The 26,888-nt window shown below is 47.7% G+C and overlaps 2 protein-coding genes across 2 annotated transcripts; one reads left to right on the top strand and one right to left on the bottom strand.

The window, feature by feature from the left end:
- Positions 1-26,636, top strand: LOC121857305 (mucin-12-like). Its single transcript, XM_042353293.1, has 2 exons — positions 1-54; positions 24,283-26,636. The coding sequence occupies exon 2, from the start codon at positions 24,321-24,323 to the stop codon at positions 26,634-26,636; it is 2,316 nt and encodes a 771-aa protein (XP_042209227.1). The 5' UTR covers positions 1-54; positions 24,283-24,320.
- LOC121857306 (mucin-2-like) lies at positions 22,116-24,075 on the bottom strand. Its single transcript, XM_042353295.1, has 2 exons — positions 24,013-24,075; positions 22,116-23,258 (listed from the first exon to the last, which is right to left on the bottom strand). Exons 1-2 carry the CDS (start codon positions 24,073-24,075, stop codon positions 22,116-22,118), a joined length of 1,206 nt encoding a protein of 401 aa, XP_042209229.1.
- Positions 26,637-26,888: the final 252 nt, after the last annotated feature.

Below are 26,888 nucleotides of genomic sequence, written 5' to 3'. Positions count from 1 at the left end.
GGAGTGAGTGGTACTGCACTCACACCTCACCTCCACGCTACTGTTGTGTTGCCCGTGAAGCTCTATGCATTTGTTGGTCGTCCTGGCGGCTACTTATTAATACACCGAGATATTTACGTGTGATGTTGAAAATATTTTACTTGTTTATTTTCGGGAAAATTGTAAATTACTGTGCTGATGTGAACAGTTTACCTGCAGTGTTACCACCTCAGTGTTAACCCAGAATGTGGTGACATGGGTTAAAAAACAAGGTTGAAACAAGAAAATAGTTTAAACAAGCCTTATGAAACGTGGCAGCCATGTTGTGCTAAGTGTATCTACATAATGGGTTGAAGTGTACAGTAATAAACCCTGTGTGGACCTGTACCGTCCTGGGAGTCGCACTAACTTTGTCTATAGTAATGAATTAAGTGTAGATAAAGTTACCAGATATTGCTTTTATCTCTCTTACTCTGGTGGTGAAGTTAATGGGTGTGTGTGTATGAAGAGGAGACGGTGAAAGACATTTGTGATGATTGTAATTACTTATATAAAACATCTTTATTCGACTTTCCATGACTACAGAATATGTGTGTGTGTGTGTGTGTGTGTGTGTGTGTATGTATAATATATATGTATAATTAACGGTTCATTGAAAAAGTCGGCAGCCCGAAGGCTAATATACATTGGACAAAAATGACTGATTACATCCAAAGACATGGGGTGGGTGGGTCGTTTAACAAAAGCTTTATACTGAAAGGAGAAGGAACAATGATTGAACATACAAATTATTATAGTTTACAGTTGATGGCCCGGGCCTGGGCTGGTCATGGAGACACCAGGTGGTGAGGTGTTCACGTGGTGTAGTAACTCGTCCTCGGGTGTTGATATGAAGGACCTCACGTGGTCATGGAGACACCAGGTGGTGTGTTGTTCACGTGGTGTAGTAACTCGTCCTCGGGGGTGTGTGTGTGTGTGTGTGAAAGGCGGGTTTTCCAGTGGCCCCCTGTACTTCCCTCGAGCACATATAACATGCCGTCAATGAGGCAACACGTGCCTTGTCTCGTGTCACTAAACTCTATGTTGCTTAAACTCCCCAGAATCATCCATTATATTAATATTGGTCACTGAGTAATTTTGTGATGTATTTTATTTATTATTTCTTCACGAGGTCCTGCTGGTGGTGAAGGCAATGAAATATATTAATATATATTTTGTTTTTATTAATCATAACTAATTTACTTCTGTAGAAGATTAATTGGTATAGTGGTTTATATAATTAATTCAAGGTTTATCTTATACAATACTGTGCTACAGGTCAGCTTATACAATAGTGTGCTACAGGTCAGCTTATACAATAGTGTGCTACAGGTCAGCTTATACAATAGTGTGCTACAGTCAGCTTATACAATAGTGTGCTACAGGTCAGCTTATACAATAGTGTGCTACAGGTCGCTTATACAATAGTGTGCTGGGTCAGCTTATACAATAGTGTGCTACGGTCAGCTTATACAATAGTTTGCTACAGTCAGCTTATACAATAGTGTGCTACAGCTCAGCTTATACAATAATGTGCTACAGGTCAGCTTATACAATAGTGTGCTACAGGTCAGCTTATACAATAGTGTGCTACAGCTCAGCTTATACAATATTGTGCTACAGGTCAGCTTATACAATAGTGTGCTACAGGTCAGCTTATACAATAGTGTGCTACAGGTCAGCTTATACAATAGTGTGCTACAGGTCAGCTTCTACAATAGTGTGCTACAGGTCAGCTTATCTTATCCAATAGTGTACTACAGGTCAACTTATACAATAGTGTACTACAGGTCAGCTTATCCAATAGTGTACTACAGGTCAGCTTATCCAATAGTGTACTACAGGTCAGCTTATTCTATATGTTATAAAATCTACTCATGTTTACTCTGGCTTTTGCATTTAGGTTTTGAGTTAGGTTAGGTTGGGTTGGGTTAGGTTGGGTTAAGCTAGGTTAGGTTAGGTTAGGTTAGGTTAGGCTAGGTTTAATAGGTTTGGAGTCATTTAGCAGGATGTGGGTGACTGTGGTGTAGAAGGAAGGGGGGTGAGGTGTTTTTATCGCGTTTACTTTGGATCAGTCAGGTGTTGATCCATCATCATTATCATCATCAATCATCTTCAACCTCATCATCATCAACATCATCACCATCATCATCACCATCATCATCATCGTGGTGGGCTTGACAGTGGGTTACCTCGGGGGTGATAGTACAGTAGGAAGACTCGCGCCACAATAGGTAAGGTGTGGGTCAGGGTGAAGGTTAGGCTCCCGGGTCAGGCTTCGGGTCCTTGGTTACCGCAAGAGGGCGTCAACGGTCCTCTCTCTCTCTCTCTCTCTCTCTCTCTCTCTCTCTCTCTCTCTCTCTGACCGACTTGTCACGTCAGGTTAAGTGAGAGTTTGCTCTGTTTGATAGGGTTGTTCACTTCAGGGTAGTTAAGGACTGTCTTCTATCCGTCAGGGTTTTAGTTCCTTGTATGTGTCAGGGGCTCTGCTGTGTGTGTGTGTGTGTGTGTGTGTCAGGGGCTCTGCTGTGTGTGTGTGTGTGTGTGTGTGTGTGTGTGTGTGTGTGTGTGTGTGTGTGTGTGTGTGTGTGTGTCAAGGCCCAACACTCTTTCATCACATATCTGTCACTCTGGGAACCACTGGTGATAATTCTAGTGTTTTTTTTAGATAGTTATTCCTGGGAAGGATGCCATGACTCTCACTATTAGTCATAGTGTTGTTATATCTCATCCTTTGTCACTTAATGAGGTGAGTAAGTCGTCGTCTGGGCCTCAACCTACCGCGTACTGCAGTATGTAACGTCAATGGTCAGGGGGCTGTGATCTCCGGCCTCTGTGGGGCGCTAGAGCGACGTACACGGTGGGGGCGCTAGAGCGACGTACACGGTGGGGGGCGCTAGAGACGTACACGGTGGGGCGCTAGAGTGACGTACACGGTGGGGGCGCTAGACGACGTACACGGTGGGGGCGCTAGAGTGACGTACACGGTGGGCGCTAGGTGACGTACACGGTGGGGGCGCTAGAGTGACGTACACGGTGGAGCGCTGGGCGACGTACACGGTGGGGCGCTAGAGTGACGTGCACGGTGGGGCGCTGGCGACGTCACGGTGGGGGCGCTAGGCGACGTGCGGTGGGGCGCTGAAGTGACGTACACGGTGGGGGCGCTGTGACGTACCGGTGGGGCGCTGGTGACGCGTACGGTGGGGGCGCTAGAGCGACGTACAGTGAGGCGCTAGGTGAGCGTACACGGTGGGGGCGCTAGAGAGAGACGTACGGTGGGGCGCTAGAGCGACGTACACGGTGGGGCGCTAGAGCAACGTACACGGTGGGGGCGCTAGGTGACGTACACGGTGGGGGCGCTAGAGTGACGTACACGGTGGGGGCGCTAGAGTGACGTACGGTGGGGGCGCTAGAGTGACGGTACACGGTGGGGGGCGCTAGAGACGTACACGGTGGGGGCGCTAGAGACGTACACGGTGGGGGCGCTAGAGTGACGTACAGTGGGGGGCGCTGGAGGCGGGAAGTATGACTGCGAACAACTTCATATATTTCCCGCCTCTGCTGACGGTCGTGTGATTCTGATTTTTTTAAATGTTGTTTTTGCATAATGTAGTTTTACTGATACGTAATTTGTCTTAGTATGACTTATTGTGGGTAAAAATAGGTATATATTAAATGCGTCCTCCGAAAGCGTGAATTTGTTACGAGAGTTTAACAGTTAATTCATGTATAATATTTCTGATAAACTTCCTACTTGCTCCTGTTTGAAATAATGAATGTATGTATCTTTATATAATTTAGCTAAATATCTTTCTCGTCAGAAACGTTCATCCCAACGACTAGGAATAAACTCAGTTGACGAAATCGAACAGATTTGTAACAGCCAATCAGCTGTAACTCTTGAGTAGGGGGCGGGGCATCTTTTCTGAGAAAAGTCGCACTATAGTAGCAATTTCGCGATAAGAGCGCCAACAAGGCATTATGGGGGCGGCGCCTTGGTGACGGTGTGGCATATTTTATGCGACCTTAACAGACTCACATCCTGACCTAACATCATACCGGATCTTACTGCCTCGTAACTTATCTGGTAACACAGTGCCATGGCACGGTGCTGTAGGTGTAACTGTATATTTTCAGCCTTCTGGCTGCCAAGCTCTTTCAATAAACCGTTAATTATTAATTATTATTATTATTATTATTAGGTGACCCATAACTGTCCTTATCCCCGTGTACAGTTGTTATCACCAAAACACATCTTTTCCAGTTTAGATAATGTGAGAAGCGGCCCACCAGTGTTGCGTCTCGGGTTTTATTCAAGGTCTCCTTGTGAACTGTTGCAGTAACCACCAACTTAATTATGTGGATCATTACTCATAATAATTATCATTATTTCATTATTATTTGTTTACAAATTAAAAAGTTTAACACAAGGGTTCCCTGGTCACACTCATAAGGTCTAGGCTGGCCGGTGAGGTCGTTGATTATAAGTCCGCCTGTTGTATGGACCAATATATATACTGTGTGTGTGAACAGTGATCCCCATCATTAATTTGCTGGTTACTGCATGAGTGAATCCCAACACATGATGGACATACTATACTGTACTGTACTGTAATTATACTGTACTGTACTGTACTGTACTGTACTGTACAGTACTGTACTGTACTGTACTGTACTATACAATTGTATCTGTTATACCTAAATTGTACTGTTATACTGTAATTACTGTACTGTACTGTAATTATACTATACTATACTGTACTGTACTGTACTGTACTGTAATTATACTGATAATTATACTATACTGTACTGTACTGTACTGTAATTGTACTATACTATACTGTAATTATAATATACTGTACTGTAATTGTACTGTAGATTATACTGTAATTGTACTGTACTGTACTATACTGTACTATACTGTACTGTACTGTAATTATACTGTACTGTACTGTACTGTACTGTACTATACTATACTATACTGTACTGTACTGTACTATACTGTACTGTACTTATACTGTACTGTACTTGTACTGTACTGTACTGGTACTGTACTGTGCTGTAATGAGACTATACTGTACTGTACTGTACTGTACTATACTGTACTGTACTTATACTGTGATTGCTATCTGATTGCACTGTACTATACTGTACTGTACTGTGCTTATACTGTAATTGTACTATACTGTACTGTACTTGTACTATACTGTACTGGTACTGTACTGTAATTGTATCTGTACTGTACTGTACTGCATGACTGTACTGTACTATACTGTACTGGTACTGTACTGTACTATACTGTAATTGTACTTGCAATTGTACTGTACTATACTCAAAATTGCAATTATATTCTAGACTATACCATCAATTAATTCTTTAAACCGATATTCCCAAACGGGTTGAGAAATATGACCATAAGTCTTTAATATACTGCCCATGTAATTTCCTCCATCGTAGTTACAAGAGACTGGATGAAAAGACTCGGTAGTACTGGTGTCGCGCGGCGCTGCTGACGGAAAGTGTGTACCAGTTAATAATACAAGAACCCGCCCACCGTACTCACCCTAGCTGGGGGGCGTCACTCTGTACCAGTTATTAATACAAGAACCCGCCCACCGTACTCACCCTAGCTGGGGGTCACTCTGTACCAGTTAATAGTCAAGAACCCGCCCACTGTACTCCTAGCTGGGGGCGCCACTCTGTACCAGTTAATAATACAAGAACCCGCCCACCGTACTCACCCTAGCTGGAGGGGCGTCACTCTGTACTCGTTAATAATACAAGAACCCGCCCACCGTACTCACCCTAGCTGGGAGGCGTCACTCTGTACCAGTTAATAATACAAGAACCGCCCACTTCACCTCAGCTGGGGCGTCACTCTGTACCAGTTAATAATACAAGAACCCGCCCACCTAATCACCCTAGCTGGGGGCGTCACTCTGTACTCGTTAATATCAAGAACCCGCCCACCGTACTCACCCTAGCTGGGGGCGTCACCTGTACTCGTTAATAATACAAGAACCCGCCCACCGTACTCACCCTAGCTGGGGGCGTCACTCTGTACCAGTTAATACAAGAACCCGCCCACCGTACTCAATTCTAGCTGGGGCGCCACTCTGTACCAGTTAATACAAGAACCCGCCCACCGTACTCACTCCTAGCTGGGGGGCGTCACCTGTACCAGTTAAAAGAACCCGCCCACCGTACTCACCTTAGCTGGGGGCGTCACCTGTACCAGTTAATAATACAAGAACCCGCCCACCGTACTCACCCTGGCTGGGGCGTCACTCTGTTGTTCGTTAATACAAGAACCCGCCCACCGTACTCACCCTAGCTGGGGGCGCCACCTGTACTGTTAATAATACAAGAACCCGCCCACCGTACCACCCTAGCTGGGGGCGTCACTCTGTACCAGTTAATAATACAAGAACCCGCCCACCGTACTACCCTAGCTGAGGGCGTCACTCTGTACTCGTTAATAATACAAGAACCCGCCCACCGTACTCACCTTAGCTGGGGGCGTCACTCTGTACTCGTTAATAATACAAGAACCCGCCCACCGTACTCACCCTAGCTGGGGGCGTCACTTGTATCAGTTAATAATACAAGAACCCGCCCACCGTACTCACCCTAGCTGGGGCGTCACTCTGTACCAGTTAATAATAAGAACCCGCCCACCTACTCACCCTAGCTGGGGGCGTCACTCTGTACCAGTTAATAATACAAGAACCCGCCCACCGTACTCACCCTAGCTGGGGGCGCTCACTTGTACCAGTTAATAATACAAGAACCCGCCCACCGTACTTAACCCTAGCTGGGGGCGTCACCTGTACCAGTTAATACAAGAACCGCCCACCGTACTCACCTCTAGAGGCTACTCTGTACTGTTAATAATACAAGAACCCTGCCCACCGTACTCACCCTAGCTGGGGGCGCCACTCTGCCTGCTAATACAAGAACCTGCCCACCGTACTCACCTCCTAGCTGGGGGCGTCACCTGTACCAGTTAATACAAGAACCCGCCCACCGTACTCACCCTAGCTGGGGGCGTCACCTGTACCAGTTAATAATACAAGAACCCGCCCACCGTACTCACCCTAGCTGGGGGCGTCACTCTGTACCAGTGTTAATAATACAAGAACCCGCCCACCGTACTCACCCTAGCTGGGGCGTCACTTGCACTAGTTAATAATACAAGAACCCGCTCACTGTACTCACCCTAGCTGGGGGGCGTCACTCTGTACCAGTTAATACAAGAACCCGCCCACCGTACTCACCTCTAGCTGGGAGGCGTCACTCTGCACCAGCATAATACAAGAACCCGCCCACCGTACTCACCCTAGCTGGGAGGCGTCACTCTGTACTAGTTAATAATACAAGAACCCGCCCACCGTACTCACCCTAGCTGGGGCGTCACTCTGTACCAGTTAATAATACAAGAACCCGCCCACGCCTCACCCTAGCTGGGGGGCGTCACTCTGTACTCGTTAATAATACAAGAACCCGCCCACCGTACTCACCCCTAGCTGGGGGGCGTCACTCTGCACCAGTTAATAATACAAGAACCCGCCCACCGTACTCACCTCCTAGCTGGGAGGCGTCACTCTGTACCAGTTAATAATACAAGAACCCGCCCACCGTACTCACTCCTAGCTGGGGCGTCACTCTGTACTCGTTAATAATACAAGAACCCGACCACCGTACTCACCCTAGCTGGGGGCGTCACTCTGTACCAGTTAATAATACAAGAACCCGCCCACCGTACTCACCCTAGCTGGGGGCGTCACTCTGTACTCGTTAATAATACAAGAACCCGCCCACCGTACTCACCCGCTGGGGGCGTCACCTGTACTCGTTAATAATACAAGAACCCGCCCACCGTACTCACCTAGCTGGGGGCGTCAATCTGTACTCGTTAATAATACAAGAACCCGCCCACCGTACTCACCCTAGCTGGGGCGTCACTCTGTACTCGTTAATAATACAAGAACTTTATAACCCGCCCACCGTACTCACCCTAGCTGGGGGCGTCACTCTGCACTCGTTAATAATACAAGAACTTATAACCCGCCCACCGTACTCACCCTAGCTGGGGGGCGTCACTCTGCACCCGTTAATAATACAAGAACCTGCCCACCGTACTCACCTGGCTGGGGGCGTCACCTGTACCAGTTAATAATACAAGAACCCGCCCACCGTACTCACTCCTAGCTGGGGGCCACTCGTACTCGTTAATAATACAAGAACTTATAACCCGCCCACCGTACTCACCCCTAGCTGGGGGCGTCACTCTGTACTCGTTAATAATACAAGAACCCGCCCACCGTACTCACCCTAGCTGGGGCGTCACTCTGCACTCGTTAATAATACAAGAACTTTATAACCGCCCACCGTACTCACCCTAGCTGGGGCGTCACTCTGTACTTTTATTAATACAAGAACCGCTCACCGTACTCACCCTAGCTGGGGCCACTTGCACTCGTTAATAATACAAGAACCCGCCCACGTACTCACCCTAGCTGGGGGCGTCACTGCACTCGTTAATAATACAAGAACTTTTACCCGCCACCGTATCTGGGGGCGTCTCTGTTAATATAAGAACTTTATAACCCGCCCACCGTACTCACACTAGCTGGGGCGTCACTCTGCACTCGTTAATAATACAAGAACTTTATAACCGCCCACCGTACTCCACCCTAGCTGGGGGCGTCACCTGTACTCGTTAATACAAGAACTTTAACCCGCCCACCGTCTGGGGGCGTCACGCCATCTTGTATTGCTTTGTGTTGACAATTCCTGTGTCCTTGGTCATCGGCTTCTTCGTAACTTATAATATAGTGCAGAAAAATAAAGCTTCTCATACTCCACGTTTATTACCCGTTATGTTGTACTGTATATGTGTGTGTGTGTGTATAGTGTGTGTGTGTGTGTGTGTGTGTGTGTGTATGTGTATAGTGTGTGTGTGTGTGTGTGTGTGTGTGTTATATATATATATAGTGTAAATAATAATAATAATTAACGGTTTATTGAAAAATTCTGCAGCCCGAAGGCTGAAAATATACATTGGACATAAATGACTTATTACATACATTGGTGGTTTAACAAAAGCCTTCATTAGAGAAAGGTAAAGGAACATACAGTGAACATACAGATTATTGTAGGTGTTGAACAGCAAACTCGTAGTGTAGTAACTCCTGATGGTGTTAGGAGGAACTCACGGTGTAGTAGTTCCCACAGATGGTGTTATGAGGGACCTGACGTGTAGTAATTCCCTTGCAGATGGTGTTATGAGGGGCCTCACTTGGTGTAGTAATTCCTCACAGATGGTGTTATGAGGACCTCACGTGGTGTAGTAATTACCTCACAGATGGTGTTATGAGGACCTCACGTGGTGTAGTAATTACCTTCACAGATGGTGTTATGAGGGCCTCACGTGGTGTAGTAACTCCCTCACAGATGGTGTTATGAGGGCATCACGTGGTGTAGTAATTACCTCACAGATGGTGTTATGAGGGGCCTCACGTGGTGTAGTAACTCCCTCACAGATGGTGTTATGAGGGGCATCACGTGGTGTAGTAATTCCCACAGATGGTGTAATGAGGGGCCTGACGTGGTGTAGTAATTCCCTCACAGATGGTGTTATGAGGACCCTACGTGGTGTAGTAATTCCCCACAGATGGTGTTATGAGGGACTTGACGGTGGTAATTCTCACATATGGTGTTATGAGGGACATATGGTGTAGTAATTCCCTCACAGATGGTGTTATATGAGTGAGGTGTGGTCCCAGGCCTTCCTATCGTAGACGGATTAACACATCACTGGTTGTTGTTGGGTCTCACGGGCCGTTATCACTGGGTACCTGGGACCTCACTGTGTGAAGGTTAATTTGGGTACGACTGTTACTGTTGAGTTGTTCTCAATGACTTAAGCACTGTTCACCACTGTTCACCTCTGTTCAACACTGGTTCCATTCCTTTTCCTAAATGAAATTGTAACTTCTGGCGAGAACTTGTTGATATTCCGGTGGGGAGGAGGGTCCAGGGAGGGGGTTGGTATGGGCCAACAACAGTTGACCTGGCTGCTCCGAGGGAGCGCCAGGTACGTCTGACCCTTCGGTGGTCAAGGATGTAGTGTGTGTGTGTGTGTATATATATAGTATATATATATATATATATATATATATATATATATATATATATATATATATATATATATATAGTGTGTGTGTGTGATATAGTGTGTATGTGTATAGTGTGTGTGTGTGTGTGTGTGTGTGTGTGTAATGTAATAATAATTAACGGTTTATTGAAAGAGCTTGGCAGCCAGAAGGCTGAATATACTGTATACAGTTACCTAATTGGGAATGGGTTTCGATTTACAAATAATATACAAGTAAATATAAGTGACACAAATAAGACATATAATAACTAGGTGGGGAAAAGCTCAAACTACAGGGCATTTCAACATAGTGAATGCAAGAAGTAGTGTTTACTGGGAGTGAATACACTGGTTTATTACAAGTTATTGATAATTTTTACAATGGTTGGGACTGGGCTGTTCTTATAGCGATCAGTTCGTGCTCGTATGGGCTGGTTGTGCTTGTGTCGAACAGCAATTCGCGGACGAGGGATCTCGGGTGGTAGTAGGAGCCGGTGTCGAGGATGGTGCAGAAGCTTTTCTCCAAATTTGCAGATGAGGTCGTGGTGATGATCAGAGAGAGCCGAGGGGGTCAGTGTGTGTTGTGTGTGTGTGTGCGTGTGTGTGCGTGTGTGTGTGTGCGTGTGTGTGTGTGTGCTTGTGTGTGTGTGTGTGTGTGTTGTGTGTTGTGTGTGTGTGTTTGTGCTTGTGTGTGTGTGGTGTGTGTGTGTGTGTGTGTGTGTGTGTGTGTGTGTGTGTGTGTGTGTGTGCTTGTGTGTTGTGTGCGTGCGTGTGTGTGTGTGTGTGTGTGTGTGTGTGTGTGTGTGTGTGTGTGTGTGTGTGTGTGTGTGTGTGTGTTCATTAATGCGGGGTTTAATGACGATATATTGCACCAGTGGCTTGCTTTCCACGTATAATTAATGACAAAAGCGTTACACTGGTCTCCCTCATATAAACTTAGTACTCTTAATGCTGCATAGTGTTGGGGCCAAGATGTGTCTCAGTGGTTGTTATGGACGCCGTGTTACTGTATCGTGCCTGAGTTAACTAATGGACTGGTGTGTGTTTATATTGGCAGCTGGAGCATGTATGTCCCACCTCTGTCTCCAACCCACACACTTTATTGACATTGTGGATTCATTTCTCTCTCTCTCTCTCTCTCTCTCTCTCTCGTCCTAAGGTTATGGTGGCAGCTGTAGTGGTACATCTCTGTTGTCTTAAGTCTTATCGTTATTGTTGTTTATGATACACGTTGTATACAGTAGTGTCTCCCCAGTGTTCACCTTGACAGCCAGGAGTTAGTGTCTTAGGAGGTCCTTCATGAAGTCTATGTATTTATATTGCTGACAGACATTTTCTCGTCGTTAAATTTTCCACGTTGCGTTGTAGAGTGTCGCCTTGTCTTGGGAAACCCTGTCCAGGAGTGTGTCGGGGCTGAATATTTCTTGTGGTTGTGTTGCGTCACCGGCTGTGTTGAGTGTGACGTGTTGTGGTGTTGCTGCTTGGTGCAACAGTGGTTAGTGAAGGTATACCTCGGTCAAGGCAATAGAGATCATCGGTAGCTGTTTATGAGAGTTGTTTGTTTATCTTAGTTATAAATAATAGATTAAATGACAGATAAAGATTACCATACCCGCTAAAGTATGTTGTTTGACCACAGGCGAAGATGTGGATTTTGAGGGCTGCCTGCTGAACGGCGCTCACCACCACACGACCCTCCCACCCCTCCATCTTCCATCCCTCTTCCGTCTATGGTCTACTCTCCTCTTTGTTAGTTCTTTGTGTTACCTTACTCGATTTATCACTTTCACACCCTCCTTCCTCCTTCACCCGCCTCCTTCCTCCTTCACCCGCCTCCTTCCTCCTTCACCCCCTTTCCTTCCTCCTTCACCCTCCCTCTCCTTTACCTCCTCCCTCCTTCACCCCCTCCTTCCTCCTCCTTCACACCCTCCTTCCTCCTTCACCCTCCTTCCTCCTCCTCCCTTCTCCTCCTCTGATTCCCGCCACTGATAATCGTCTCCACTTTGTTCTGTCTACCCTCTCCCCGGATTCTTTACTTCCTTCCGTCCTCCCACCACCCACGTCCCTCCACCCACCGTCTTCACCCACCCACCGTCCCTTCATCCACCACTGTCTCCACCCACCGTCCCTTCATCCACTCATCATCTTCACCCACCGTCCTTCCACACCCATCGTTCCTCCACTCACCGTCCCTCCTCCACCCCCCACCGTCCTCTCCACCACCGTCCTCCACCCACCACCGTCCTTCTCACTCACCATCCTCCACCACCGTCTTCTTCATCCACCCACCGTCCCTCCACCCACCTCACCGTCCCTTCATCCACCTACCGTCCCTCCATCCACCCACCGTTACGTCATCCTTCACCCATCGCCGCCTCCGCCAACCAGAGACCCATTCTCATCCACAAACTTGACTTCCTTCATCCTCTCTACTCCGATCTTCCATCCAGCTTCCGTCCTTCGCTTCATCCAACACCTCTTCCTGTGTCTCTCCGTTTCATCCACCACTCTCCACTCTCCCACGATTATGGCCCCCAGCCCCTCTCCCTCCTCCCCTGCCTTCCCCCCACAGCCCCCCCCACAGCCCCTTCCCCCCAGCCCCTCGGTCGCCCTGACTTCCTCCGCCACTTGCCAACGACTATCGCAATTATCCGTGGTTGTGGTGATCACACGTGTGGTTTAGGTCAGACCACGAGCAGCACCATGACGCAAGAACTACTGACCGGGAAGACTGCAGTACACGTTGGCTGGTGGTCACAACCCTCGGAGGTGTGTTGGTCAATATGGAGATGACGTAGATACTGTAATGGCAGACAGGTACAGTGTGTGTGGTGGTTGGTGGGTACAGTGTGTGGTGGTTGGTGGGTACAGTGTGTGTGATGTTGGGTACAGTGTGTGTGGTGGTTGGTGGGTACAGTGTGTGTGGTGGTTGGTGGGTACAGTGTGTGTGTGTGTGTGATGTTGGACAGTGTGTGTGGTGGTTGTGGGTACAGTGTGTGGTGGGTGGGTACAGTGTGTGGTGGTTGGTGGGTACAGTGTGTGTGGTGGTGGTGGGCAGCAGTGTGTGTGTGGTGGTTGGTGGGTACAGTGTGTGTGGTGGTTGGTGGGTACAGTGTGTGTGATGTTGGGTACAGTGTGTGTGGTGGTTGGTGGGTGCAGTGTGTGGTGGTTGGTGGGTGCAGGTGTGTGATGTTGGGTACAGTGTGTGGTGTGTGGGTACAGTGTGTGGTGGTTGGTGGTGTAATGAGTGATTGTCAGACCAACCTACAGCCCAGAATTACACTCTTACTCCTAAAGTAGAAAATATAAAATCTTCTTAATCCTATACCAGGGACTTGAAAGGTGACGTGGTGTGTGGTTTCTGTGCCTTCATCAAGTTGCATTCATCACGCTGCTTCTGACCAATGTAATGAGGGTAAACACAATGAGGAAGAGTTATAAATATAGAAGGAGTAGAGAGTAGAGGAATGTAAGATAGGTAACTTGGTAGCGTGGCCTGATGTTATTTGCACAGCGTCACTACGCTTATCTTATCTCGTATGTCAATACACAATATCACTTAAAGGACAACTTGTTAAACACCTCTTGATACAACTATTTATTTACTCAATGACATGGACACATTAATATCACTATATCGGGGTACTAAATCATGCTTTAGTTATGACACTGACTCTCGGACACACCTGAATGAATACACTTCCAAGTAGGTAACTCACCCTAGACGTTCTGACAAGACTCACGTACCTGACGTAGCCCAGTGAGTGCTGGCTGGGCTACCTCCATCACAGGAGAGTCTGGCTTAGCTGACGATGCCGTGGTCTAGTCGGAGGTCTCCCCGACCTGGGGAGGGACGCGTGACTCTGGTTAGTGAACCGAGTGACGACCCGAACGGGGGAGAGATGACAGCAACCAGAATGATAATGATAATGGAATAGGAATGGAATGGGTATGCCCGTGGACGAGACTGTAGGCTTTATATGGGGTCGGCCCAGCCGGCTTCTGACCTCAACAATTAACACTAACTGGTTTGATCTGGATAATTGTGTGCAGGTGTGGTCCTGGCCAGGTGTCTGGCTAGGTGCGGTTGTAGGTCACCGGCTGGTGTCATTAGCGGGAAAGTCAAGTCCCTAGGGTCGACTGAGGTGTGTCAACCTGAATGCGGTGGTACCCGAGGTCTGTGGTGTACTTGTTGTTATATGTGACATAATTCTGGGCAAGGTTTGGTCTGACAATCACTATTACAGTGGGGTACAGTGTGTGTGTGGTTGGTGGTTCAGTGTGTGTGTGTGGTTGGTGGCACAGTGTTTGGTGGTTGGTGGGTACAGTGTGTGGTGGTTGGTGGGCAGTGTGTGGTGGGTGGGTGGGTACAGTGTGGTGGTTGGTGGGTACAGTGTGTGGTGGTTGGTGGGTACAGTGTGTGGTGGTTGGTGGGCACAGTGTGTGGTGGTTGGGGGGTACAGTGTGTGGTGGTTGGTGGGACAGTGTGTGTGTGATGTTGGGTACAGTGTGTGGTGGTTGGTGGGCACAGTGTGTGGTGGTTGGTGGGTACAGTGTGTGTGATGTTGGGTACAGTGTGGTGGTTGGTGGGCAGTGTGTGTGATGTTGGGTACAGTGTGTGTGGTGGCTGAGGGTACAGTGTGGTGGTTGGTGGGTACAGTGTGGTGGTTGGTGGGTACAGTGTGGTGTTGGGTACAGTGTGTGTGATGTTGGGTACAGTGTGTGTGGTGGTTGGTGGCACAGTGTGTGTGGTGGTTGGTGGCAGTGTGGTGGTTGGTGGGTTCTATGTGTGGTGTTGGTGGGTTCAATGTGTGGTTGGTGGGTACAGTGTGTGGTGGTTGGTGGTTCAATGTGTGGTGATTGTGGGCACAGTGTGTGGTGGTTGGTGGGTACAGTGTGTGGTGGTGTGGTAGGGTACAGTGTGTGGTGGTTGGTGGGACAGTGTGTGTGGTGGTTGGTGGCACAGGGTGTGGCAGGCAGTGTGTGTGGTGGCTGGGTACAGTGTGTGGTGGTTGGTGGGGCAGTGTGTGTGGTTGGTGGGCACAGTGTGTGTGGTGGTTGGTGGGTACAGTGTGTGTGTGTGGTGGTTGGTGGGTACAGTGTGTGTGGTGGTTGGTGGGTGCAATGTGTGTGTGGTGGGTACAGTGTGTGGTGGTTGGTGGGTCCAATGTGGTGGTTGTGGGCACAGTGTGTGTGGTGGTTGGTGTACAGTGTGTGGTGGTTGGTGTGGGGTACAGTGTGTGGTGGTTGGTGGGTACAGTGTGTGTGGTGGTTGGTGGGTACAGTGTGTGGTGGTTGGTGGGTACAGTGTGTGGTGGTTGGTGGGTACAGTGTGTGGTGGTTGGTGGGTACAGTGTGTGTGGTGGTTGGTGGGACAGTGTGTGTGGTTGGTGGGTACAGTGTGTGGTGGTTGGTGGGTACAGTGTGTGTGGTTGGTGGGCACAGTGTGTGGTGGTTGGGGCAACAGTGTGGTGGTTGGTGGGTACAGTGTGTGGTGGTTGGTGCAGTGTGTGTGTGGTGGTTGGTGGGTACAGTGTGTAGTGGTTGGTGGGTACAGTGTGTGGTGGTGGGTGGGTACAGTGTGTGGTGGTTGGTGGGTACAGTGTGTGTGTGGTGGTTGGTGGGTACAGTGTGTGGTGGTTGGTGGGTGCAATGTGTGGTGGTTGGTGGGTACAGTGTGTGGTGGTGGGTGGGTACAGTGTGTGGCAATTGTGTTTACTGAGATAATGTGTTACTATGCTGAATGATCGTCATACTCAAGTAACAGCATAGCAAGTAGTGATTGTTACCAGTGATAATATGAAACCTATATCTCTCGAGTACAATAGTTATGTGTCTCTACTGTAATATTTCTCACTTCTGGAGAAATATAGACCAACTTCGTCCAGGCGTTACTCGACTAGTCTGTCAGTCGATAAAAGAAACACATTGTTATTTAGTTTATTGTACAAATTGACCTTTTGTGGTGTGTATCGGGTGACCTATTCCTCAGTCCTTTATCTGGGCGGAAAAGTTGATTAACTCTCACCTCACCACAACCGCCACACCCCCACACCCGCCACACCCCCCACACCCGCCACACCCCCCCCGCCACCCACACCCGCCACCCCACCACCCACCCCCACCCGCCACCCCCACACCCACCCACACCCCACACCGCCACACCCCCCACACCCCCACACCCACACACCCGCCACCCCCCACCCCGCCACAGCTGGTGCACGTCATATGTGTAGTCGTGTCGAGGTTGTTGGTGGTATGTGAATATTGCCCGCGGGATTTGGTCTTAAGCGTAGAACCTGTACCAAGCGATTTTTGGGCTCTTCCGGTGTCCCTCTCGTTTTCTCTTCCTTCTCCCCTCCCCCATTCTTCTCTCGTCCTCCTTTCCTCCTCCTCTCTTCCTCCTTTCCTCCTCCTCTCTTCCTCTTCCTTCCCCTTGAAACCTTCCATATCAGGATAGGTTAAAGAAACTAAACTACATTCCCTAGAAGACGAAGAGTGCAGAGATATGATAGAAGTATTTAAGTGGTGAAAGGAATCAATAAAGGGGATATAGATAAAGTTCTTATAATATCCGGGCAGGATAGGACTCGGAGCAACGGATGTTCTTATGTTCTCCCCGACTTCTCGTGCCCTACTCCTTCTCTCCTCTCGTCTCCTCCATTCCTGCCCCCCCCCTCGCCCTGCACCTCACCTGTTACCTTCAGCCACACCTGTAGTTCCTGTCTTTTGATTGGGGGGTCTCTACCTGTTGGTCACGTGATATGTTTCGCCTCAATAATCACGTCTGTTTCTGGTTATAGTAATGCTGGTTAGGTTAGGAGGAGGATCATGCTGGGCGTCATATGGCCTTTGAACAGCTGCTGTGGTCACGTGTCGTATTTAAGTATCCACTCGTTGTCTCCCCTGGTGTGGGTGTAGCGCCTGGTGGGTGTAGCGCCTGGTGTGGGTGTAGCGCCTGGTGTGGGTGTAGCGCCTGGTGTGGGTGTAGCTGGTGTGGGTGTAGCGCCTGGTGTGGGTGTGGGGCCTGGTGTGGGTGTAGGGCCTGGTGTGGGTGTAGCGCCTGGTGTGGGTGTAGCTCCTGGTGTGGGTGTAGCGCTGGTGTGTGGGTGTGGGATGTGAAATCACCCATTGTTAATTTTTATTTTATTTATTTTTTCGTTTCAGTTCATGTTATTAATTTCCTCCATATAATCAGTAAATAAAAGCAGGTGGGGAGACACGTCGTACAGCCCAAGTTAACGCAGTACTACCTCACCTTAGCCTGGGTGAGACATAGAAAACGGAGCCTTTTGTTTATGACCTCACGCAAGTGATTATTCATACATATATCATCTTAGAATACCGTCATGTGTGTGTGTGTGTGTTGTGTGTGTGTGTGTGTGTGTGTGTGTGTGTGTGTGAAAACATCCAAACTGGCTTTATAAAGTAGACACATAAGCGGCAGGCCTAGATGGTTTTGGTAATGCGTTTTAACTCATTGATGTCTGCGTCTGCTTGAGTTACCTTCGAGCACGATGGTTGAACAGGATGTGGTTTAACGACAAAAGGACGATAGTTTAACCTTTGAGGACAGGTGTTTTGTCTAACAAACTGTAGCAATTTGTTTATTTACTGGTGGACGATGTATTTATTTATAATGATGACAGATTACGCCATCGTCCTCAATAGATAATGGGAGAAGGTAACGAACAGCACTTTGAGAATCCATCTATCGTAAACTGGGTGAAGAGGTGTAGGTGTATAGTGTCACATAATGATGCATACAATAGAGGTGTAGGTGTATAGTGTCACATAATGATGCATACAATAGAGGTGTAGGTGTATAGTGTCACATAATGATGCATACAATAGAGGTGTAGGTGTATAGTGTCACATAATGATGCATACAATAGAGGTGTAGGTGTATAGTGTCACATAATGATGCATACAATAGAGGTGTAGGTGTATAGTGTCACATAATGATGCATACAATAGAGGTGTAGGTGTATAGTGTCACATAATGATGCATACAATAGAGGTGTAGGTGTATAGTGTCACATAATGATGCATACAATAGAGGTGTAGGTGTATAGTGTCACATAATGATGCATACAATAGAGGTGTAGGTGTATAGTGTCACATAATGATGCATACAATAGAGGTGTAGGTGTATAGTGTCACATAATGATGCATACAATAGAGGTGTAGGTGTATAGTGTCACATAATGATGCATACAATAGAGGTGTAGGTGTATAGTGTCACATAATGATGCATACAATAAGTGTAGGTGTATAGTGTCACATAATGATGCATACAATAGAGGTGTAGGTGTATAGTGTCACATAATGATGCATACAATAGAGGTGTAGGTGTATAGTGTCACATAATGATGCATACAATAGAGTGTAGGTGTATAGTGTCACATAATGATGCATACAATAGAGGTGTAGGTGTATAGTGTCACATAATGATGCATACAATAGAGGTGTAGGTGTATAGTGTCACATAATGATGCATACAATAGAGGTGTAGGTGTATAGTGTCACATAATGATACATACAATAGAGGTGTAGGTGTATAGTGTCACATAATGATACATACAGGTGTAGGTGTATAGTGTCAGAATGATACAGGTGTACACAGGTTGGTTATCATTACCTGCTCTATTGTAACCCCACCAACTACTCAATTATAGCTCATATTATTGCTGCCTCGAATTGAATAATAATATCTGAAATATTAAAAGAATATACATATAAGGAGAATAATAATACCAAAAACAATATTAATATTAGCAGTAGTAATAATAGTTGTAGTTCTGTAATTAATAATAACACTAATGCGGTTTTAACTTAAGAAATGAGTATGGCGGTAGTTTTTATATGTACTGTATATACTTCAGGTTAACACGGGGTCTTTACACACACATAAACTAGTTCCCAAAAGGATGCAGTCAACCTTAGATTCTGAATGGGTTCCTCCACCACTGTTATAAACAGCATATAACCATGCTCTCTCAACTGGTGGTAACGTTTTGTAGCTAAAGAAAAACGTGTTAGTCAGGTCGTGGAGGGCTGACTATAGTAATCTATCACTAGTTCCCAAGTGCGAGGACTTGATCTTACTCTTCTGTATATATTAGCCTTGTCAAGTATTACTCTTAGTCTGTACTGAAGATGTGAATTACACGAATGCGCAAGACGTGTTCTCTTGTTCCTTGTGGTTATCATATACTTGGATCACGCGCACCTACTGTGATTTACTTGCGTGAGGAAATAAGCAAAGCATTAAACAACTACTTTTTATCAGTTTTCACAGAAGAAATTAAAGAATATCACTATCAGAAAAGAGGATGTTCTTGAAGATAAATAAATTAAGAAGACAAATCCCCAGGACCGGATGAAATTTTCCTCGAGTTTTGAAAGAGTGTAAGGAACAGATTAGCGGACCCTCGTAAATTTATTAAAAACTCATTACCCTTTAGACACGGAGTTGTGCCAGACTTGTGGAAACAGGCAAATGTAGTACCTATATTCAAAAGAGACAGAGCATCAGCGTCAAATTACCGGCCGATTAGTTTGACGTCAGTAGTGGGAAATTTCTTGAATCAATTATAGCAAATAGCATCCGAACGCATTTAGAGAAAAAGCAAATTAATCTACGACTCTCAACACCAAACAAGCTATGACCTACCAAACAAAGCAATGACCTACACCAAACAAAGCAACTGACCTACACCAAACAAAAGCTATGACCTACACCAAAGGGCCTATAGTTAGTTTGGTTGAATAAGATTGTTTGGACTTTAAAATAACTTATATTAAGGTTTCTGCCCTGCTCCCTCCTGCCTCCGCTCCCTCCTGCCCCGCTCCCTCCTGCCTCCGCTCCCCCTCCTGCCTCCTGCCCCCTCCTCCTTGCTCCCCTCCTGCCCGCTCCTGCCCTCCGCTCCCCTCTGCCCCGCTCCCCCTCCTGCCCCTGCTCCCCTGCCCCGCTCCCCTCCTGCCCCCTTCCCTCCTGCCCCCCCTTCCCTCCTCCCCCTTCCCCTCTCCCCCCCTCCCCTCCTGCCCCTCCCCTCCCGCCCCCCCTCCCTCCTGCCCCCCTCCCCCCTCTGCCCCCGCTCCCCCTCCTGCCCCCTCCCTTCTGCACCCCCTTCCCCTCCTGCCCCCCCTCCCCTCCTCCCCTCCCCTCCCTCCCTCCAAAAAAAAATAAAAAATAAATAAATAAATAAAAAATAAATAATATCTGTAAATAATGTTTACGTCAAGATTCGGCGGGATTTCTGATCTTTACGAGATTAAGCCGGGCACAAGTCATCGACCCACAGCGGGGCCTGGGGGTGGAACAAGAACAGAAAGAAATTGAAAATAGAAAAAAGGTTATACTGCGTTAATCTACACCACCAAGATGCCGGAAAACCAGATTCTTAAAGTGATACAGATTGTATAAGTGTGGAAACACAGAAGAAGGCAGAGCATTCCACAGTTTGGCTGTGTGAGGAAAGAGTACTATAACGGGTTATTCTCGTGTGACCGACATCCACAGACAAACGGTGGGCAAGTGTGTTACGAGCACGGCTTGCCGGCAGTACAGGATGCCAAATCAGTGGACCTTCAGTGATTTAGCTCGTGTTGTTAGTTAACTCCTATAATGGCAAGACTCACGTGATTGTATCTCTCTCTCTCTTTGTCCCTCAAACGTGACTGATAAGAGACAACGGCGGATAACGGAAAAACGAAAATCCTAAATAAAAAAAAAACAAATCATTTATTTTTGACACCAGACCACATCAGCGTTCTAGGGAGACAATATGTTAACCCTGTAGTGAGCCAGGCAGCCGCTTTATTTTAACACTTCAAGCTGAGATACTGAACTTGTACTTGTCAAGCTGAGATACTGAACTTGTACTTGTCACGCTGAGATACTGAACTTGTACTTGTCAAGCTGAGATACTGAACTTGTACTTGTCAAGCTGAGATACTGAACTTGTACTTGTCACGCTGAGATACTGAACTTGTACTTGTCAAGCTGAGATACTGAACTTGTACTTGTCAAGCTGAGATACTGAACTTGTACTTGTCAAGCTGAGATACTGAACGTGTACTTGTCAAGCTGAGATACTGAACTTGTACTTGTCAAGCTGGTACTGAACTTATGCTTGTTAAGCTAGTACTGAACTTGTACTTGTCAAGCTGAGATACTGAACTTGTACTTGTCAAGCTGAGATACTGAACTTGTACTTGTCAAGCTGAGATACTGAACTTGTACTTGTCAAGCTGAGATACTGAACTTGTACTTGTCAAGCTGAGATACTGAACTTGTACTTGTCAAGCTGAGATACTGAACTTGTACTTGTCAAGCTGAGATACTGAACTTGTACTTGTCAAGCTGAGATACTGAACTGTACTTGTCAAGCTGAGGTGCTGAACTTGTACTTGTCAAGCTGAGGTACTGAACTTACTTGTCAAGCTGAGATACTGAACTTGTACTTGTCAAGGCTGAGATACTGAACTTGTACTTGTCAAGCTGAGATACTGAACTGTACTTGTCAAGCTGAGATACTGAACTTGTACTTGTCAATGAGATACTGACTTGTACTTGTCAAGCTGAGATACTGAACTTGTACTTGTCAAGCTGAGATACTGAACTTGTACTTGTCAAGCTGAGGTACTGAACTTGTGTCAAGCTGAGATACTGAACTTACTTGTCACGCTGAGATACTGAACTTGTACTTGTCAAGCTGAGATACTGAACTTGTACTTGTCAAGCTGAGATACTGAACTGTACTGTCAAGCTGAGATACTGAACTTGTACTTGTCAAGCTGAGATACTGAACTTGTACTTGTCAAGCTGAGATACTGAACTTGTACTTGTCAAGCTGAGATACTGAACTTGTACTTGTCAAGCTGAGAGATACTGAACTTGTACTTGTCAGCTGAGATACTGAACTTGTACTTGTCAAGCTGTATCTGTTATCGTCCCATGAGCCACCTTTATAAAGTGTTCTCTGGCCATTACACCCTTTATGTTGTCGCTGGATAGTGTGTTGGGCAGGATGCTGACTGAGAGTGTGGTGGGCAGGATGCTGACTGAGAGTGTGGTGGGCGGGATGCTGATGAGTGTGGTGGGCGGGATGCTGACTGAAATTGTGTGGGCGGGATGCTGACTGAAGTGTGGTGGGCAGGATGCTGACTGAAGTGTGGTGGGCGGATGCTGACTGAGTGTGGTGGGCAGGATGCTGACTGAGAGTGTGGTGGGCGGGATGCTGACTGAGAGGTGTGGTGGGCGGGATGCTGACTGGAAGGTGGGCGGATGCTGGAGAGGTGGGCGGATGCTGACTGAGAGTGTGGTGGGCGGGATGCTGACTGAGAGTGTGGTGGGCGGGATGCTGACTGAGGTGTGGTGGGCAGGATGCTGACTGAGAGTGTGGTGGGCAGGATGCTGACTGAGAAGTGTGGTGGGCGGGATGCTGACTGAGAGTGTGGTGGGCGGGATGCTGACTGAGAGTGTGGTGGGCGGATGCTGACTGAGAGTGTGGTGGGCGGGATGCTGACTGGAGTGTGGTGGGCGGATGCTGACTGAGAGTGTGGTGGGCGGGTTGCTGACTGAGTGTGGTGGGCGGATGCTGACTGAGAGTGTGGTGGGCGGGATGCTGACTGAGAGTGTGGTGGGCGGGATGCTGACTGAGAGGTGTGGTGGGCGGATGCTGACTGAGAGTGTGGTGGGCGGGATGCTGACTGGAGAGTGTGGTGGGCGGATGCTGACTGAGGTGGTGGCGGGATGCTGACTGAGAGTGTGGTGGGCGGATGCTGACTGAGAGTGTGGTGGGCGGATGCTGACTGGGAGTGTGGTGGGCGGATGCTGACTGAGAGTGTGGTGGGCGGATGCTGACTGAAGGTGTGGTGGGCGGATGCTGACTGAGAGGTGTGGTGGGCGGGATGCTGACTGAGTGTGGTGGGCGGATGCTGACTGAGGTGTGGTGGGCGGATGCTGACTGAGAGTGTGGTGGGCCGGATGCTGACTGAGAGTGTGGTGGGCGGATGCTGACTGAGAGTGTGGTGGGCGGGATGCTGACTGAGAGTGTGGTGGGCGGGATGCTGACTGAGAGTGTGGTGGGCGGGATGCTGACTGAGAGTGTGGTGGGCGGGATGCTGACTTTCCTCCCTAATTGTTGTTGCTAATAATGTGGAAGCGTTAAGCTGATAACAACACCATTGATATTATTATAGTGATGATCGGCTCTCGGGAAGGTGGGCAATGCGGGTGCTACTTTACATTACATATGGGTAGACAAATACTGTACGTGTTTATATTAGTACACACACACACACACACACACACACACACACACACACACACACACACACACACACACACACACACACACACACACACACACACACACAGTAATTTATTATCGTGTTTATAAGTTTGTTTGTGAGGTCAGCTTACCTTCAGCCGATGACCTGTGACCTCACGCTCAGGGTAACAACCCTTTGTGTACGAGCGTCTGGGTTGTTGTTTTATGGTAGGGAATTCAGGTAAAAAAGTCACAGGTAAAAAAGAAAAGTTAACTATCGAATTCTCACATTTTTTAAGGTTAATATGTCAATCAGTTTCAGTAAAGGAATATGCAGAACTGATGGTAACCTAACCTAACCTAACCTAACCTTTATTACCGGCCACCATAAATTAATTGTCACTTTTTTTCCTGTGACTTTTTTCCTAGCCAAAATTGTGACTTTTTTCCTGTGACTTTTTTTCCTGTGACTTTATTACCGGCCACCATGGTAGGATGACGTGTATGGTGGGCTGGGTGTATCTCTACTGTATGTTCGCTCTAGTGAGTAAATACCTCAAGGGTCGTGGGTCGTTCACGTGTGTTTGTCCACCTTTGGGCGTTCACTCGCTTACACATGTGACAATATGTACGGTATCATAATGTACATGTACTGCACTGTACATACATGACTGAATGTAAGTTTGTGGTTGTGTTTGTCTTGTTTTATACAAGTGCGATAAACAGAAGAGCTTAATAGAAACACTCAGGTGATGTTTGTAACGAAAGTGAATTATTTAAGTGAGGGTTTTAGTATTGTATTTACTCATGTTTGATGCACCACAGGAACAGTACTACAACATCCCCGTCAGTGTTCACGTGAGATGCGTCACCAAGACGCCCCTTGTCGTGCCTGTACTACTGTAGACATCCTGAGGAGAGGCGTGAGGAGTGTTGCTGGATTCCTTTTACCGCTTCCTGTCACCCAAGATTCCCTCAAGGCCCCGTGGAAGTCCCAGGAACGTACCGGAGACTCAGGTACATCGTGGAGTAGGAAGATGGGCTCAACACGTCCTGCCAAAGGGTTTGGGTGTGGCCGGGGCGGCGGAGGGTTCATCTATGGTGGGTTCAAGGGCGCCGTGGTAGTGCCGAAAGGGATGTCATCCTCACGACCCCGAGGATGCTCACAGTCTTCTTTGGGCTTTCCTCCGTCTCAGTCATCGTCAGTATCCTCCTTAGGACAGGTGCCGTTGGAAAATCCACACCTCCGACACCGTATTACTTCAGCACAGTCCTCATACTCCTTGGCGCAGTCATCGTCAACACACTCTCTCGCGCAGTCCTCCTCAGCTTACTCCCTGGCGCAGTTATCGTCAACACACTCTCTCGCGCAGTCCTCCTCAACTTACTCCCTGGCGCAGTCATCGTCAGCATCATCGCTGGCGTCCTCATCAACGATACAGTCTTCAGTGCCGCCGTTAGCTCCTTCATATTCTACCCATTCCATGGCACCGTCACCAAGAATACCTTCATCCTTAGTGCCACCGTCGGGCTATCCGTCGTCGGCAACACACTCTCTGCCGCCACCGGTGGGAGGATACTCCATCGCACCCTCAACGTCGAAACAGTCTTTGGTGTCCACACATTCCAGAGTACCATCACCATGTGGACATTCCTCATCCTCTGTGGACTCCCTTACACCGTTACCCTCACAAAGATCCAGGTTGTCCCCTTGTGTTCCTCGCGAGGGGCCGCCACTACACACAGGGTTATCTTCTGCTTTCTCATCTCCGTTTCTGCCCCTCACAAGGAGTGCCTCCAACCTAACCCGAGGCTGGCGAGATTTCAAACAACACGTTCTAAGGGAGAGAAAACAAGACACCAGACCAAATCAAGGTACCAAAGACTCAGCCTTATCTCAAGGTACCAAAGACTCAGCTTTATCTCAAGGAACCAAAGACTCAGCCTTATCTCAAGGTACCAAAGACTCAACCTTATCTCAAGGTACCAAAGACTCAACCTTATCTCAAGGTACCAAAGACTCAGCCTTATCTCAAGGTACCAAAGACTCAACCTTATCTCAAGGTACCAAAGACTCAACCTTATCTCAAGGTACCAAAGACTCAACCTTATCTCAAGGTACCAAAGACTCAACCTTATCTCAAGGTACCAACGGTGAAAAGGAAAACAAAAATCCTTCTGTGTTCAACAAGAAAAAAAGTAAACTCAAGGAGCGACGGGACCGCCTACGACGGTTCACCACCAGCGTCCTGCCGTCACAGCTGAAGGGCCTCGTGCAGCAGAGTTCCAGCACCGGTGATTCTCGCTCTCACCATCATATAACTGACGGTGTTGACGCAAGAGCAAGAAAAATGCAGCGTCTTAGTGATTTGCCAGACGAACCCGAGGCTCCTCAAGTGAACCGTACAAGATCTGACGTCAGCCATAGTAATAAAGTGAGTCAAGTAGAGCTTAATAACTGCACTGTTCCGGCCAGTTTGCACTCGGCCAACCCAGCACCCCCCAAACCCCCCAGGACATATATTAAGGAAGTGTCGACCACGCCATCAACATTTCGTCACTCTAGAAGCAACAGTGTGCCTGGTCAACCATTCGCCCAACAAATATTCAACTTGCAGGAGGATCTTGTGTCAAGTACCATCAAGAAGAAGCCTATGCCCGCCCCCAGATCGGTCTTCCCTACCTTCCTCACGCCCCTCAGTAGGAAGAGGTGTCCTAATTCCTCCACCCAGGTAAACACCGCTGTTAAAACCAGTGTTGAAGACGCTGCCATTCACTGCTCAACCCCTGTCACGTTGCCAAAGAACTCTGCTCAGTACTCGGGGCAGAAAAGTGAAGAAGTTAAAAGAGCAAGAAAACTGAATCTGAGGAGAGAATCAAATGGTAAACAAGTGTACTATTTCGACTCCTCTTTGGACGCCTCCTACACCAGTCACAAGTGTTATCTGACGTCCTCGGGGGCCCTGGACGACTCCTTCACGTCCTTCAGCGGCCCCGCGCAGGATCGGGAGGACATACCGTGGATCACCACACCGCCTCAGTGTAAATTGAAGCCTTCCCGATCCTTGTGTAACGTGAACCTTGGCGGAGCAGATCCACGGAGTACGTGGGCCGTCCTTCGCTCTCTTACGTCACACACCCACAACAAGGTGAGGCGGCGCATTACAGTTGTAGGGTAGACGCGTGTTACAGGGCCATGTACTGTAGTCTTATATTTACTACACTCGATGATAATAGGCAATTGGTTACAGAATATAAGTAGTGTTTCGTATGTCAACAACGTAGACTGGAGGCCTAAGCTTTAGAAATTGCTGATTAACTTTGTTGTTCATTGCTACATCATAGTCTTGTGTTTGTGTGTGTGTGTGTGTGTGTGTTATCTAGAAAGTAGTTTCATGTCGGCATCCTGAAGGTGACGCGAGTATTGAGGG

The sequence above is a fragment of the Homarus americanus genome, unplaced genomic scaffold (genome assembly GCF_018991925.1).
Source record: "Homarus americanus isolate GMGI-L3 unplaced genomic scaffold, GMGI_Hamer_2.0 scaffold20465, whole genome shotgun sequence".
Classification (NCBI taxonomy): domain Eukaryota; kingdom Metazoa; phylum Arthropoda; class Malacostraca; order Decapoda; family Nephropidae; genus Homarus; species Homarus americanus.
Note: the sequence above shows the minus strand (reverse complement) of the source record. Positions and strands in the feature narration are given on the sequence as shown.

Excerpts from the sequence above, each read along its gene's own strand:
- LOC121857305 (XM_042353293.1), top strand. The coding sequence starts at position 24,321 with ATGCGTCACCAAGACGCCCCTTGTCGTGCCTGTACTACTGTAGACATC.
- LOC121857306 (XM_042353295.1), bottom strand. The coding sequence starts at position 24,075 with ATGTGTAAGCGAGTGAACGCCCAAAGGTGGACAAACACACGTGAACGA. Across the intron at positions 23,259-24,012 it reads AACGACCCACGACCCTTGAG|TCAGCATCCCGCCCACCACA; the intron begins GTATTTACTCAC and ends CCACACTCTCAG.